Below are 16,354 nucleotides of genomic sequence, written 5' to 3' on the forward strand. Positions count from 1 at the left end.
CTGAGGGCAGTAGTGGGCACAGGTGAGGGTAAATATAGGTAGGAAGTAGGAAGTGAGCGGCAGCACCTGGGTGATGGGCACATGGTTTTTTACCAGCGTGAGAGATGCTGTATTGCTTGCTCAGTTGGAACAAATAAACCAGCCACAAACCCTGAATCCAGTTTGAATTTGATTTTATTTCTTGCCTGCGTACATTACCTGCCCAGGGTGCTAGAAGTTGTCGTTTGAAGGTTTGATTTAAGTTTAACTTTATTTTGTTTGTTGACAAACGGCCACTACACCCAACTTTCATTCATAATCCTTTTTGTAGGATGTGTGTCCTTTTGACTTTGTAGATTAGCTCAATAATTTGCCCTCAACTGCTTCCTTCTTAGAATCAGTGGCATTTCTCCAACCTCCACCTGAAGTGCTGATATTGGTGTTGACTTTACTGCTCCAGAGCATAATCTTAATGCTTGGGCCTGAATTTTATCCAACCTTTTTAATGATGTACTAACAGCTGATACAAAAACTATACATCCATATTCTAGAACTGATCTAATTAATTTAATATAAATATTTCTTAACACCACTCGATCAGCTCCCCAAACATTGCCTGTTAAACACCTCATAATATTCAAACTTTCTTCCATTATCTTCCACTTTATCAAAATGATTTTGTAAGCAGTACATCAAATCAAAACCCCAAGAATGTAAAGGTTTTCACTCTTTCTAACCTTTGATTGTACAATTTCAAACATGTTTCTTCTTTGATTTTCTTTCTTGCAACAAAGATGGATTGAGATTTCTTTCTTGGCTTCCTGAACTTTCTTTACAACATAATCCATATTCAGTCAGTGGATAATGCTGTCAATTTGGGACTGCATCATATCCTGCAACACCTCGACTCTTCAGGGACATATGCAAGGATCCTGTTTGTGGACTTCAGCTCGGTGTTCAACACCATCATCCCGGACATCCTCAGCACCAAACTCACCCAGCTCACTGTGCCAGCCTCCACCTGTCAGTGGATCACAAACTTCCTGACTGACAGGAGTCAGCAGGTGAGGCTGGGGAACATCACATCCAGCACCTGGACTATCAGCACTGGCGCCCCCCAGGGGTGTGTGCTCTCCCCCCTGCTCTTCTCCCTCTACACCAACGACTGCACCTCAGGAGACCCATCTGTCAAACTCCTGAAGTTTGCTGACGATACAACAATCGGCCTCATCCGGGACGGTGATGAGTCGGCCTACAGACAGGAGGTTGATCAGCTGGCTCTCTGGTACGGTCAGAACAACCTGGAGCTTAACACGCTCAAAACTGTGGAGATGACCGTGGACTTCAGGAGGAGCCCCCCCCCCCTACTCTCCGCCCCCCATCACCATTCTACAGCCCTGTGTCTGCTGTGGAATACTTCAGGTTTCTGGGATCCACTATTTCCCAGGACCTGAAGTGGTCCAGCAGAGGATGTACTTCCTGCGTCAGCTCAGGAAGCTCACTCTGCCTAAGGACCTGCTGATCCACTTCTACACAGCCATCATCCAGTCTGTCCTCTGCACCTCCATCACTGTCTGGTTTGGATCTGCCACTAAAAAGGACAGGAGCAGACTACAACGGACAGTCAGGACTGCATAAAAGATCATCGGTGCCAACCTGCCCTCCATTCAGGACTAGTACATTTCCAGTCAGGAAAAGGGCAGTAAAACATCACTGCAGATCGATCTCACTCCAGACCCAACCTGTTCCAGCTCCTCCCCTCTGGTAGGTGCTACAGAGCAGTGTACGCCAAAACCAACAGACACAGGAACAGTTTCTTCCCACAAGCCATCACTGAACAGCTGATTTCTGACTCATGGTATCAGGAACAATTCCTGTGCAATAACCCAGTAACTCTGTCTCTAATCAGCCTCCTGTTTACTGGTTACCACTTATTATTTATTCACCATTCTCTAGTTGCATGTGTACGTGTATATCTGACATGTACATAATAATGATATTAATAATGGTAATAATAATTGACTACTGCATGTTTCAATCTGTGTATATTGTTTTTGTTTATGGTGTGTATATATGTGTTCTCTATATTGTAGCCTGTGTCTGATTTTATTATTGTATTATTGTTGTATAAGTAAGCACATCGTGAGCAACGTATAATCCTGAGTTAAATTCCTCGTTTCTGTACACATACCTGGCAATAAAGCTGATTCTGATTCTGAAAAGCAGCTAGTCCTTGTGAATTAAAAAAATGTACATGTGAATGTTTGTAATTTTGCTAGAAAAGGTTTATTCAATGATAAATTAATTATCAAAATAGCTCCAATTTATTTTTTGAAACTTACTCTGTTCTTTGGAGTAGACCAGACCGGAAGATGGAGCACTAACACCTCTGGTGGTCACAGCGTACAGAGAGATACTGTACCTCACACCTGCAGTCAGACCTAAAACAATACAGGAAAAACTAAACTACTCTCACCATGAATGCCACTATATTTCACAAACATTCAAATTTGCTTAAGAACTCAGCCTTCAGTTGTATTTAGAGTATCATAAGTTTTCCAACTAGTGTAATTCACAAACTGGCCACAAGACGCCACTGTTTGATCCCAGTTTAAGCCCTTGTGTTTGAATTCATAAATGCACGTGCCAAGTTATGGATAAATCATATTGTGCCTATTTTATGATTAATTACCAAGCTCTGTTTTATTTCTGTGTGTGTGTGTTCCAGTGGGTGTAGATGGGGTCTGTTTCGTCTCTCTGTACCTGTGATGGATGTGTTGTTTTGATCTGTAGACAGTTTTTGCCACAGTACAGATACAGACCCAGGTGCAGGTACACGTATTTCCAGATTTTGACCATCGTTTGTTCCCTGGCGACGACCAGGAGGCAAACACAGCACTGCCGTTCCCTGCAGGAGTCAACTTTCTCAAAACAGGTCGAAAATCACATAAACAGTTACATACCAAGAAATTATAAAATTTAATTTAATTATTTTTTCCTTAACAATTTTTGTGTTTTGTCTTCTGTGTGTAATATTTGTATACCTGAGTGTCTGAGTGGCAAATCCGCTATACAAGATGACAGCACTGATGCTTAGCGCCTGGACATCAGCTGGTACTTCAACTGTTCAAAGCAAGAAATAGCAAAGATGTTCTCTGAGAGGGAGGGTACGATTTAAGGGGAAGGGGAAATTTTAAGACTAATAGATTTAAATGTAAATGCTCCGTATTTGTATAGCGCCTTTCTAGTCTTTTTGACCACTCAAAGCGCTTTTACACTACATCTGCATTCACCAGTCGCACTCATTCATACGACAATCAGGGTTCAGTATCTTGCCCAAGGACACTTCGACACGAAACCAGGGGGAGCCAAGGATTGAACCGCCGACCTTCCGATTAACGGCTAACCCGCTCTATCTCCTGAGCCACAGCCGCCCCATCCATTTAGAACAACAAGGAAAAGATTATATTTATAAATTTGCAGAGTAAAATTGTGGAATAAACTAAATGAGAACCTAAAACAATGCCAAACATATTCCTATTCAAAATAATGTACAAAGACATTATTTTAAAGAGGTATCGAGAAGCACTGTAGTAAAAGTAGGAGTGCTCCTTTGTTTATGTTTTTTTGTTGTTTTTTTTGCTGTTTGAATAACCATACATAATCGAGGTTAGATAAATAAATACTTGTCAGTGGTCACTTTAATATTGTGTACAAAAAAAAAAAGAAAAAATATATATATAAACACAATAATAATATAAAAATTGATAATTGAAGGAATGTAAGAATTAAAGGGGTAAGAGTACAAAATATTCAATTTAACATTGGTGCAAACAGTATAACAGGGCTGTTCCTGTTCCTGGTCTTTACCCAGAAATATCCTTTACCATTGTATCTCACCACTGTACTTGAAAATGGGAAACGGATAGCCTGGCTCAGTCTGAAGGTAACAAAATCCACCTACCAGCACCTTTAACGCTCACTAATTAAAGAGAAACTTTGCTGATTTTTAACCATCTTTGTGTCATTACAGTGTAGGTAGTATATGCAATGAACAGTGGTTAACTTCCCTCTATGTTGTCTGCACCTGATCTCCCTGTTCATTTCATTTCATCTTGCAAAAGTCTGCAAGATGACACTGGCTGGCTTTTGCTGTACAACAGATTGTACTTCTGCATTTTTTGTATGCCGGCCTCCGTCGGATTGGCAGAGGGGCAGCTCCTCTCCAAAATCAAAACATCATGTCCAAAATATACTGGCTAGAAAAATCACTGGCAGAAGGCAATGCTCCTGTAGAAACAATTTTAATCAGACACTCTGGGCTACTTATATGAGCCAGAATACAGTGCGGAGGAATTATGGTATGGAGGAAGAAGAGGACGCCACAGCCGAGAGTCAAGCACTGCAGTGAAGTCAATGTGTGTTACACTTAAGCTCTGGGTCACATTTGGACAGCAGGGTGCTTGAGACATACTTAAGGATCCTAAAATGAAAGTGCCAGCGGGGCGAGCTCTGATCGGCTGTTTGTAGAGTTAGGGAAGTTTGGGAGTGGAAGTGACCTTGAAAGGCAACATTCTGGTTGTTAGGTTTTCTACCTTTTGAACAAAGGGGAATCCCACAGCCCCTTTTCTTTGTTTTCTGTGCTCATGTAGCACCAGTTTCAAATATATTTGCATCTTTTGACTGCATAGACGATCCAGTTTTATGAAATTACCATCTTCAAGTTATAACTCCTATGTTAGATCCCTACAGTTGCGGTCTCACAGGGATTATATTACTACTTCTTGGTTGGGCACAGTCCAGAGAAAGTTATTCTTTACCAACATTTAACTGACATTTAAGTGGTAGCAATCTTGTCATCCAACTCTCAGCTAAGAAAGTGAAGGACTGTATCAAAATAAACCATTTCTGCTGTTTGGTGTACCTTTGTTTTACAAAATCGGCATTATCAATATAAAATCCAAAGATAATGAATAGCTTTGACACATCAATAGGGTAAATACCTAGGGAAAGAAGTAAGAGTTAACAAAAGTGCAATCAATACAAGAGAACTGTAAGGGGATAGAAGAAAAGCACAGGAAGTGCATATTAGAGGTTAGGAGTTAGAGGTGTTACAACAGAAAGTGTTCTCAGAAGAGATGAGTTTCTTGAAGTAGTAGAGAGGGATGCCCCGTTCGTGGCCGAGAACGAACGTAGGCACGTATTATGGAGTTTAGGTAGATGGGTGCAGACCCAGTAGTAGCTCTGTATGCAAACATTAGTGACTTGAATCTGATTCTGGAGGCCACGGGTAGCCAAGGGTGGTCACACAGTAATGGAGTGACATGAGTCCTTTTGGGTTAATCAAAAACCATACGCGCTGCTGCGTTCTGAACCATTTGTAGGGGTTTCACCGCTCAAGCTGGAAGACCTGCTAGGAGGGCATTGCAATAGCCAAGGCGAGAGATAACCATGGCCTGTACCAGAAGCTGGGTGGCGTACTAAGTGAGGTAGGGCCTGATTTTTCTGATGTTGTATAGAGCAAGAGGCACGACCAAGAGGCAGTAGCAACTTTTCTGAAAAGGACTGCTGATCATCAATCATGACACCCAAGTTTCTCACCACCCTGGTTGGAGTCATGGTTGAGGAGTCATTTTGTAGTTTGATGTTATGGTGGATAGATTGCTTGGCTGGAATGACCAAGAGTTCAGTATTAGAGAGGTTTAGTTGAAGGTGGCAAGCCTTCATCTATGCGGATATGTCTAAGAGACCGTCCGTAATCTGCGCCGAGATGCTGGGATCCTCGGGCAGGAAGGATAGGTAGAGTCAGTTAGTGTTTCCCATGCTAATTTTGTAATTTTTACCTTTGTGCTATGCAGTGCAGTAAAACAGTCTAGTCTTTTTATTTTCTGTATCACAATGACACGGTCTGTCAACACATTACAGCACTAACAGTGTAACTGTGAATCCGGTCCAATCTCTTGCAATGTGTAACTTTGTACTGGTGAAAGTGGTTTATGTCATACAGAAAAGGTACAGCCTTGAGTATTTGCAATCACTGTCATCAACACCATAGCCATAGTTTACTTCAGAAAATACTTCCAGAGTACACTCATTTTATATTGACTACATGGCTAAACATCTTGTTCATAAACAATGACACAAGGACTTCCATCATTCGGATGGACTGACATGTTCACTGACCTAAATATTCACTTTTCAGAGATAGACTAAGGATTTTGAGCAAGTTACAGGCTTTAGCAAGTAAACCACTGTGTTGTGCTGTTTATACAGTCAGTATTGTTAAAGATGATTCAAGAAAAACTCTAATATGATAAAAAAGGTTTATTGAAAAGGCCTATTGACTGAGAAGAAGAAAATTATTTTCCAAATTATGTTTTACTCACACTGTAGTAAAAGAACATCATAGCAGATATTCTTGATGTATTACAAGGTGGAGCTAATTAGAAGAGTTTCAGGAGCGGGACCACACATCAATCACGGCATTCCCGGCATTTCCATAAATACAAGACCCATCTCCTCTTCTTTGCTCTCCCATCGATTTCGCCTATGGCAGCTTCCCCACGACGCTTTGAATGTCGAATATTCAGCAACTGCAAGCCTCGTATATCTTTCTGTTTTGATCATCAATAAATCATTTAATCGTATCTTTTGATTGTGTGGTCCTTGCTGGTGAAATAACTGTAGTGGAACGCTGTGATTCATTGTGTTGTGAAACAGATGGTTCAGTTGGTGGTTTATCGTCGTACGGCACAGACGCGGTAAGGTTTAGGACAGCGAGTGGCTCCCAACTTGAACTCCAGACTGGGCTGCTCTCCAGCGCATGCCGAGAAAGAAAACCTCTGAAGGAGGGAGGTAAAGAAGAGGAATAACTCCATCCTGGCCAGCTGCTCCCCAAGACACACACGCTTACCTGAGAACACAAAGAGCAAACGATGAGTTATATTCACACAATTTTTAAGAGATTCACTTTGATCATATAATATCGCTGCAGCTCAGAGTGTGAAACAACCACAGAATACAGTACGACATGGAGCCTGATCCCCTCCCTACTATGGTAATCAGTTAGACAGGAAAACAACTGGTTTAAACTACAAATTACTGGGTTTTAGAGGCTTGTAACTACTGACTAACCTGCTGAAAAAGGAAGGAAGGCCTCTCTCTTCCTAAATTTGCCGTCCTGGTCCAGAAAATGTTGAGGGTTGAAGGTGTGTGGAGTTTCCCACATCGACTCATCATGTAGAACTGAGTTCAGCGTGGGCATGATAGTGGTGCCCTGAGGAAATGCAATTAATGAAAACTGTAATTCAAACTGTTTTTTCTGTTTATTTGTATTTCTGGAAAAAAATAAACAAATTACAAGGTTGAGGTACAAGGTTAATTCTCAACATTGGAAACAGCAGCTAAGGAACGAATCATAATAACTGAAAATATTATATAAAAATAATACAACAATCATATCACTGATCACTTTGTCAAATGCTGTTTCCAAAGTCAAGAACTTTGAATATCCCAAATGGCAAAAAAAGCTGCATATCAACTGGGTTGATTAGGTTCATGTGAAATGATCAAAGCTCCAGAAGAGCTACTAAATACAACTTATTGATTGTTTTGTCAAATTACCAGGTATACAATGTCTGGTAATTTATAACCTGCAGCACAAAAGTGCTCTTAGTGGCTGGGAGAGGCTTTAACCTATATTATATGTTATTATAATTTAATCTAATTTCAATTTTTTCTGATTATTTATTTATTTTCAAACAAACTTCTGTTATTCAGGTAATATCAATGCAGTATAAAATTTACTTGCAGATTTGGTTTACTTTATATATATATATATATATATATATATATATATAAAGTTATCTTCACATAGCTCAAAGGGACTGGGTTGAAAATCATTGTTCATTTGTTCCACTGTTGATTTTTGACCACGTTTGTTGAGTTGGTGAGAAAACTAGTCCAAATCAAACAATAAGTAAAATGCTCACAGAAAGCAATTCTTTCTCAAATGTGCATCTTGTACCTTTGGGATTGTGTACTTGTCAAGCATGGTGTCCTTGTTTGTCATGTGGACCACATTGAGGGGGATGATGTTGCCCATTCTCTGGATTTCATGGATGACTGCATCAGTATAGGGCATGTTTTCTCTGTCAGTCACAGAGGGCAGTCTGGATGAACCAACGACAGATTCTATCTCAGCCTGGACTCTCTCTGCACACAGTGAGAACAGGAAACAATATGAGTCTGTGTACTATGTAGATCACTGAGGGGAAAATGCAATACATCCCACACACTTCCTTTCCCAACACAGGACTGACCTGTGAGGGACCCCTGATCCTATAAGGCAGAGGTGGGACCAAGTCATCGTTTTACAAGTCCAAGTCAAGTCTCAAGTCTTAGCACTCAAGTCCCAAGTCGAGTCCCAAGTCCAGACCGATCATGACTGGCAAGTCCGAGTCAAGCCCAAGTCTTAGACTTTGAGTTTTGAGTTAAAAATACAAAAATTTATTGAATGAAGCATTAGCCTGTACAGAAAGAAGGCAGAGGCGCAGTTTCACACGACAAATGTTCTATAATTTCATGAATTAAATTAAATGTTCATGTAGGGCTGCTAATTATTTTGGTCAATATTGAGATCACAATTATTTAACAGGATTACTCATAGTTTATGGGAAACATTAAACTATTGAACTTTTAAAATGTAATACTAAAAACTACTGTACATGCATTACTCCAAAATCCCAAATAGCCCATGAAATAAGAAACAATAATCCAACATTATTAACTTTGGTGGTGTTTTGTCAGGAGATTGTCAGGGTGTGGTATGGTGAGCAGGTTGGTGGACCCAAACGCAGGACACAGAGGGTGACACGACGAACAAGGCAGGCTGAACATGAGACAAAGCCCGTAAAATTCATCCAGCCAGAGCGCCAGTAGTAGGCCTACTACTCAACCCATTGTAAGGACCGGGGAAGGAGTGGGGTGCTGGGGCGTACAGGGTCAGGGACAGGAGATCGCGGAGCGGCCGGGCGCACTTTAGACAGTCGTTGATTTTTCCCTCTGGCTGGAGGAAGCCAGACGCTCCAGTCTAATTGAGATTAAAATTTTATTAATAGCACAGAGCTATGTTGATGCTTTTTTTTAATATCATAATTTAGGCTTTATTTGGGCATGGGGAATGTCAAGTCAGCTCGAGTCAAAAGGCTCAAGTCCAAGTGAAGTCACGAGTCATTGGTGTCAAAGTCGAGTCGCAAGTCTTCTTTGATTTTGTCAAGTCGAGGCTAAAGTCTCTACATTTTTGTAACTGGAGTCTGACTCGAGTCCAAGTCATGTGACTCGAGTCCACACCTCTGCTATAAGGTCATTTCAAGATGCTTACAAAACAAGCCGCATGAGGCAGCACAGATATTATCACTCACTCACTCTCTCTCTCTCTCTCTCTCTCTCTCACACACACACACACACACACACACACACACCTTGTATGTCAGGGTAGTACATCATGAATAGCAGTCCCCAGTGTAAAGTTGTGGTAGTAGTTTCAGTTCCAGCACCAAACAGGTCCAGAGTACATGCAGTCAAATTTTTTAAATCAAAACCAGAATCTGTGTCCTCCTTCTATCAATCAAACACAAAATGCAGTTTCTAGTATCAGCTGACATATTTCCTTAGAGAGCAAACAACAACAAAGAAAGCAAACACAATGCAGACACTCGCCTCTCCCATCTCTGCGAGGAAGCAGTCGATGTAGTCTCTCGGTGAGGACGGGTCAAGGCTTTCTCTGTGTTCTTTAATCCTGATCTCTACAAAGTCATTTAAGTTTTGTGTTAGAGAGAATATCCTCTGGTGAGGTCCGGGCACCCACTTCATCAGCCAGGGATATGTGTTATAAACCTACAGAGCATGAAGACAGTTAACAGACCATTAGAGAATCAGGCAGTAGTTCACAACCTCAGCTGGAGGCCGCGTCAAATGTGGCAAAACTAATTAATTTGTTTGCTGGATTTGTCAAAAAACACAGACGTTAATCACAATAAACCAATATTGCAATATGAAATTTTGTATACTGTGACAGAGGATTACAACCCAACCAGACCCATACTGATTTAAAATTTTGAAGATGTTGAAATTGTCAGACAATTTTCTTTTGTTTCTTCATTTCTGAAAAACATAAAAAACAACATAACCCTTGTACATAACATTTGTTATGTGTAGTTATGAAACCTCACCAAGATAACATGACATCATGGAGTTTAAAATCTTTAAATAGTACTTGCTGATTTCTGTGTTTTGTCAGGGGAGTTGCAGAGTGCCCTCTGGTGGACAAACTATGCAAGACACTCACAAAATAACAAAGATAGTCATAATCGGGTGTTAAAAACACAGATACCTATTTATCTACAATTAGGTCATATCGGCCAGTTTATAGGTCTGACTCAACAGAGGATTTTATGCATATTGCCCAACTCTAAACAGAGCTAGAATGTTTGTCATTACAACTGCACTTTTCCTGCAATGTACCTCTTTTCACAGAAGACATTTTGACACAAAATGAATGATCCTGGTATTGTGCATACTGGCTCACTGTCATGGCTTAGTGGGACACTTCGATAGAACAGAGCCATTATCAATGTTATTAGCAACACGTGTGCTTTTCCTACTGTGACAAGTCAAAATGTCTGCTGTAAAAAAGGCCTTTGAAATGTCAACATATATCTGTCTAGTCAAAGGTTTGTGGTCAACATTAGGCATTCAAAGAGCGGTTCATAACTTCATGTCACTAAAAGCCCATTACTTTAATATCTATGACCTGCTGGGTTTTTATTTAAACATGTAGAATAATGAAATAAAAGTCCCCAGAAATAAATAAAAGATGTCCTTAAATGAAAACCTATTGTGTTGAACTTTATTGGCTTATTTACATTTATTTATATTTACATTTATTTATATCCTCATTTATTTCAGGATTTATTTCATAAGAATATTAATGTATTTAATTATTTATTTAATATTGACCGAAATGGCATCCATTTTCCATATTTTACTGCACGACTACTTTTTACTTAAATTGATACTTAAATTGTGCTTCTAATACTTTTTTACTTCAGCGTACTACAAATACAGAAAGGCAGTAAGAGTCTTAATCAGCAATGCGTGAACTTGTTTCACTTGGGCATGAATGTAACAGACATTCATTTTTAAGTAAAAGTCCCGCACTTCAGCTTTAAGTAGAAGTTTTAATTCAGGACTTTTACTTGTAAAGGAGTATTTTAACATTATTGTAACGATACTTTCACTTTAGTATCTTGCAGACGCAAATTCAATAAATTAACTTCAGAATTGTTTCCTGGGTATGTACTGGACTTGTATGTTTATACGTATATAAATAACGGTATATATTGTTTGTTTTCATTCATTTTAATTTAGTAATTTTATGTTACTATACTCGTGTGTAGCTTGAAGGGACCACAAACTTTCATGTTGTTGTACCACTATGTGGTAATGATAAATAAACTACCTCAAGTACAGTTTCAATCTAACTTAATGCATTTTATGGTAGTTTTATTTAATTCTATGTTGATTATGTTGTTTTTGAACTGTCACAAAAGTTACTAAAACACACCATCGACTTATGTGGTCTGGCTGGATATTAATTTAAAAAAGCATTACTACGCGCTGCATCTCAGGCTGCATCTCAGGCTCACCTGTGCCCACAAACTTCCCTGTAAGTACACTACTTCATTGAACTTCTGAAGAATACCCTGGTACTGCTTGTCAGTGTATTCAAAGCGATCACCAAACACCAGGCAGCAGATGATGTTGGACACAGCACTGGTAATCAGTGCGTGGGCATCAAAAGGCTTGCCTGTAAAAGAAAGAGGAAATGTAGAGAAAACACACAGAAACTAAAAAATAAAAGAACAGAAAGTCAAAACATAAACTGTGTGATGAGCCACAGGCAGAAGAAGAGTACTGTGACATATTGATTTTAATTATGGATGATTAACAGGCTGGTCTATCAGAAACATTTACAGTGTCATCCACTGCCAAACTGAGGCGAACAGGTCTAAAGTGCATGGTTCAGTGCTCCACAGTGTTGCTGCATGCCTCTGTGTGGAGCAAAGTTGAAGCGAATATGTAATAAACATAATAAAAAAGAATGTGCCCTGTAACTAGCTATGAAGCATTAGTTGATTAGTGGTTGTTTGTTGAAAAATAAGATTTGTTTGTTGCCTTGCTGAAGGGCAAAAGCTTCAGTGAGATATTGGCACTCCTGCTGGATGGATGGCTCCAGGCTCTTCTTGCCCACACCAAAGTTTCTGAGTGTGTGAAGAGCAAATCTCCTCTGCTGCTTCCATGGATTGCCATTTGATATCACCAGACCTTTTGGAAACACAAACATCATTACATCGAAGGTAACTGGAAATGAGTAAAACTAACAACTGGCTAAATGCTAATGTACCTAATAAGGTGTCAGTCTGATCCTAACTAACAACTTTTAAAATACAACACCGACCTCTCTTCCCATTTAATGCTTCGATTAATGGTATGATGGGGCGATCTATGTAGTCCTCTCCTTTGTGGACCAGGGCCTCTCTTACAAGCTTGTAGCCATTAATCACCACAATCCTTCCACCGAAGAGCCGAAGGCTGAAAACGTTTCCATATTCCTCTGCAAACTGAACACAGAGATCAGACAGGTGTTCAGAGTTGACCTAGTTTCTGAGGATGTCAAAACAAAATCAGTCTAGCTTCAGAGGGTGACAGCACAAACATGCACCTGGCTGATGTGGGTGGTGTTTGTTATTATTGACATAAATTGGCACTGTAGATACTAGTGTAAATTTGTTTCTTCTTGTTTCATAAACTCCCTTGTGGTGACAGATTATTTTGAGGTGTGATGTCCCGTTTCACCACTACATGGGGAAAAAAGTGTCTGCCGCCTCACACATAACAATGGCCCCTCCGATACCTCTGACCAGATGCAGAGTAGAGCAGCCTTTTGGACAATACAGTATTAATCCTGTGGACGGAAATCAAACTGCAACCACATGCCTGAATGTTGAAGCCAATGCAGGAGTTACTCAATATGCAGTTATTAAGGATTATTAAGGATGGCTACGTTTGATGCCAAAGCATAGAGAATACTGTATGGCATCCCTTACCCTGCCAACTGGTACTCCAAGCTGGGAAACAACCTAGGTAAGGTTTTCTTCTTTGCCTGGTGCTCCTACATACAGTATTTGTTAAAATGTCTCCTATAAAGTAAAGTAAATCTGTATCATCCACAGAATTTACTGTTACATCTGGCTGTAACACGCAAAAGAAGCTGCTGGTTGGGAAATGTAAACAGCAACAGAAGCCGATTGCAACAATATGTTTCTGTTAGTTCCTGAAGTGCAGCAGACCAATTTTATTATAATTTTGTTATAATAATTACTAATTTGCTGACACTTTTATCCAATTAATGCTTCCGTCAGTGGTATGATGGGGCGATCTATGTAGTCCTCTCCTTTGTGGAGGCTTGTAGCCATTAATCACCACAATCCTTCCACCAAAGAGCCAAAGGCTTCCATGTTTCTCTGAAAACTGAACAGAGATCAGACAGGTGTTCAGAGATGACCTAGTTTCTGAGGATGTCAAAACAAAATCAGTCTAGCTTCAGAGGGTGACAGCACAAACATGCACCTGGCTGATGTGGGTGGTGTTTCATGTTTTATCCTGCTTCCTTTGACATGATTGACATAAATTGTACGTCATACCTTAAAATAAGTCACCACTTATTTTAAGGTATGATGTCCCATTTCACCACTACATGGAACAAGTGTCCCTCTGATTGGCCCCTCTGATACCTCTGACCAGATGCAGAGTAGAGCAGCCTTTTGGACAATACAGTATTAATCCTGTGGACGGAAATCAAGCTGCAACCACATGCCTGAATGTTGAAGCCGATGCAGGAGTTACTCAATATGCAGTTATTAAGGATTATAGATGGCTACGTTTGAAGGAAAATGTGTGGCTGTTACTGAGCAAATAGGCAGTGAGATAAAATTCTGAAACATTTGATGCCAAAGCATAGAGAATACTGTATGGCATCCCTTACCCTGCCAACTGGCACTCCAAGCTGGAAAACAACCTAAGTAAGGTTTTCTTCTTTGCCTGGTGGTTTACTAACTTGCTGACACTTTTATCCAAAGCGACTTACAATTGCTATATATATCAGAGGTTATACTCCTCAGGAGCCGCTAGGTTGCTCAGAGACACAATGGTGGATGTGTCACAGTGGGAATTTAACCCAAGTCTCCCCGACCTACCAAATCTTATCCACTGCTACCCAGAACACCTTCAGTCTAATAAATACAAATAATAACTTTGTCTTTTTTTAAGTGTCAAAGTATCAGACACCATTTCACCTGTAATTTCAGGTCCACTACCTAAATATTTTAGTACATAAGTCGTCTCCAAAATAAGAATCAAGATTAAACAATCCCTGACACATAACTCAACCAGTCAGTGGGATTGGACCTTCTACATAATGTCTGAATAAACAGTTAGAGCTGCAACCAACAATTATTTTCAATGAATCTGCTGACTGAATTTGCTCAAGTAATTGTTTGGTCTATAAAATGTCACAAAACAGTGACAAATGCCCAGATTTTTTAGCATTGTGTCATATTTTGGATTCTGAACTGCTGAGGTAGGTGAGTTAACTGTACCATTATTGTTTTGTTATTGAACATGAATGCTGAGATTGGTTTCTGTTGTGGGTTACAGCCTAAATGAGAGTAAAATGTCAGAAGTGAGGTATACATTATTTGTTTTACTGATTAGTACTGGCAGTAAGAGTATGTGGTCCCAATACACTACAGTTTAACATTCCCTTCTCTTCTGAAAGTTCAAAACAATGACTTGAAATGTTGGTGTTACCTAACCCGCTTAGCTCAACATCCAAGTTTAAATGGGGCACTCAAATTGGGTAAATAAAACAAGTCATATTTAATCCTGGGTGAATTAGGCCATGAATTTGCTTTTTACAAAAGTCCTTCAACTTGAGTTAATGATTTCCTACATTCTCAAGGGACGGTGCCTGAACCTGTTGTATAGCAGCTCTCCTTCTGGATTTTTCTTTTATATCCAGATTTAATTAAAAATGCCGAAAGTGCTATGCTTTGACTAAAAATGTAGAATTAATGGTGTTCTGGACAAAATTTTTGCTAAAAGTAATTTCTAAATATTGTATGAGACTTTAAGAACTTTTCTGTCATGCTGCTGGTGGGGTGATTGTGTTTTAAAATCCTTCCTGAACTTTTATATGCACTGGAAACACGTGCGACTGGCTTTGGAAACCTAGAGATTGGTCTGAGAGAAACTGGGTGAAAACAATGACAATGACACAGATATTACATATATAGGCCTATTGCCCACAACCTGTAAGTATTATATAGAATTTGTGGGAAAATTTTAAGTGTCTGGAAGTGAGTCTGGTAATGTTACAGAGGAAGTCCTAAGGTTTTTATATATTTATATATATATATTTAATAGGCATTGTATTTAACTCTCCCAATAATAATTCTTAAACTGCATGTCTGTCCTTACCTCTGTGAACTGCAGGTGAAGTCTGGAGGGTTGGATGCGATGAAGGTCACCAATCAAAGGAAGAGCCCAGGGTCCAGGAGGAAAGTTGGTCGGCACTCTGTTCTTCAAAACATCAGTCAACAACAGAAAAACACACAGAAATATTAAAAGACTCGTGCCGTTCATCCACTCCAAGCCGAGTACTTTGTGTATTGTCTCCATTTGTTGTCTTATTTATGTTCAGTGTTAACTGCGATATCGCGACCGAACAGAGCTCAGTCAGGTAAATAAATAATGAACGGAACGGTTGACCACGTTGGTATCGAGAAGACATCCGGTTTGCGTGCCTGACCTTCAAAATAAAGGCGCAAAACATACACGCAAGAAGAAGTAGCCTACTCACATCTTTTAGTTATGTAGAAGAAGAACGGAACAATGTATACACTCACCGGCCACTTTATTAGGTACACCCGTTCAATTGCTTGTTAACAGCTGATCAGTCAGTCACATGGCAGCAACTCAATGCAGTTAGGAATGTAGACTGGTCAAGACAACTTGCTGAAGTTCAAACAGAGCATCAGAATGGGAAAGAAAGGGGGTTTAAGTTAGCCTACTTTGAACATAACATGGTTGTTAGTGCCAGATGGGCTGGTCTGAGTATTTCACAAACTGCTGATCTACTGGGATTTTCACGCACAACCATCTCTAGGGTTTACAGAGAATGGTCCGAAAAAGAAAGAGAAAATATCCAGTGAGCAGCAGTTGTGTGGACGAAAATGCCTTGCAAAGCATGTCC

At 39.9% G+C, this 16,354-nt stretch overlaps 2 protein-coding genes across 3 annotated transcripts in view; one reads left to right on the top strand and one right to left on the bottom strand.

The window, feature by feature from the left end:
- The window catches only part of LOC123971296, a 4,797-nt gene extending 2,081 nt beyond the window's left edge, over nucleotides 1–2,716 (top strand). Inside the window, exon 3 of the mRNA XM_046050014.1 lies at nucleotides 2,708–2,716. Within this exon, the coding sequence (XP_045905970.1) occupies nucleotides 2,708–2,716 (9 nt within the window). The remainder of the gene's footprint in view (nucleotides 1–2,707) is intronic.
- Nucleotides 2,717–6,288: 3,572 nt separating this feature from the next.
- Nucleotides 6,289–15,806, bottom strand: LOC123970589 (cytochrome P450 2J4-like). 2 transcript variants are annotated; one of them, XM_046048710.1, is made up of 9 exons: nucleotides 15,580–15,795; nucleotides 12,500–12,662; nucleotides 12,217–12,366; nucleotides 11,688–11,848; nucleotides 9,700–9,876; nucleotides 9,462–9,600; nucleotides 8,006–8,193; nucleotides 7,114–7,255; nucleotides 6,289–6,892 (listed from the first exon to the last, which is right to left on the bottom strand). In XM_046048710.1, the coding sequence occupies exons 1-9, from the start codon at nucleotides 15,778–15,780 to the stop codon at nucleotides 6,717–6,719; spliced, it is 1,497 nt and encodes a 498-aa protein (XP_045904666.1). In that variant the 5' UTR covers nucleotides 15,781–15,795; the 3' UTR covers nucleotides 6,289–6,716. The 2 variants fall into 2 exon arrangements, with proteins under 2 accessions (XP_045904666.1, XP_045904667.1); XM_046048711.1 differs by lacking the exon at nucleotides 8,006–8,193 and having other exon boundaries at nucleotides 7,114–7,254; nucleotides 15,580–15,806.
- Nucleotides 15,807–16,354: the final 548 nt, after the last annotated feature.

Source organism: Micropterus dolomieu, linkage group LG05 (assembly GCF_021292245.1).
Source record: "Micropterus dolomieu isolate WLL.071019.BEF.003 ecotype Adirondacks linkage group LG05, ASM2129224v1, whole genome shotgun sequence".
In the NCBI taxonomy this organism is placed as follows: domain Eukaryota; kingdom Metazoa; phylum Chordata; class Actinopteri; order Centrarchiformes; family Centrarchidae; genus Micropterus; species Micropterus dolomieu.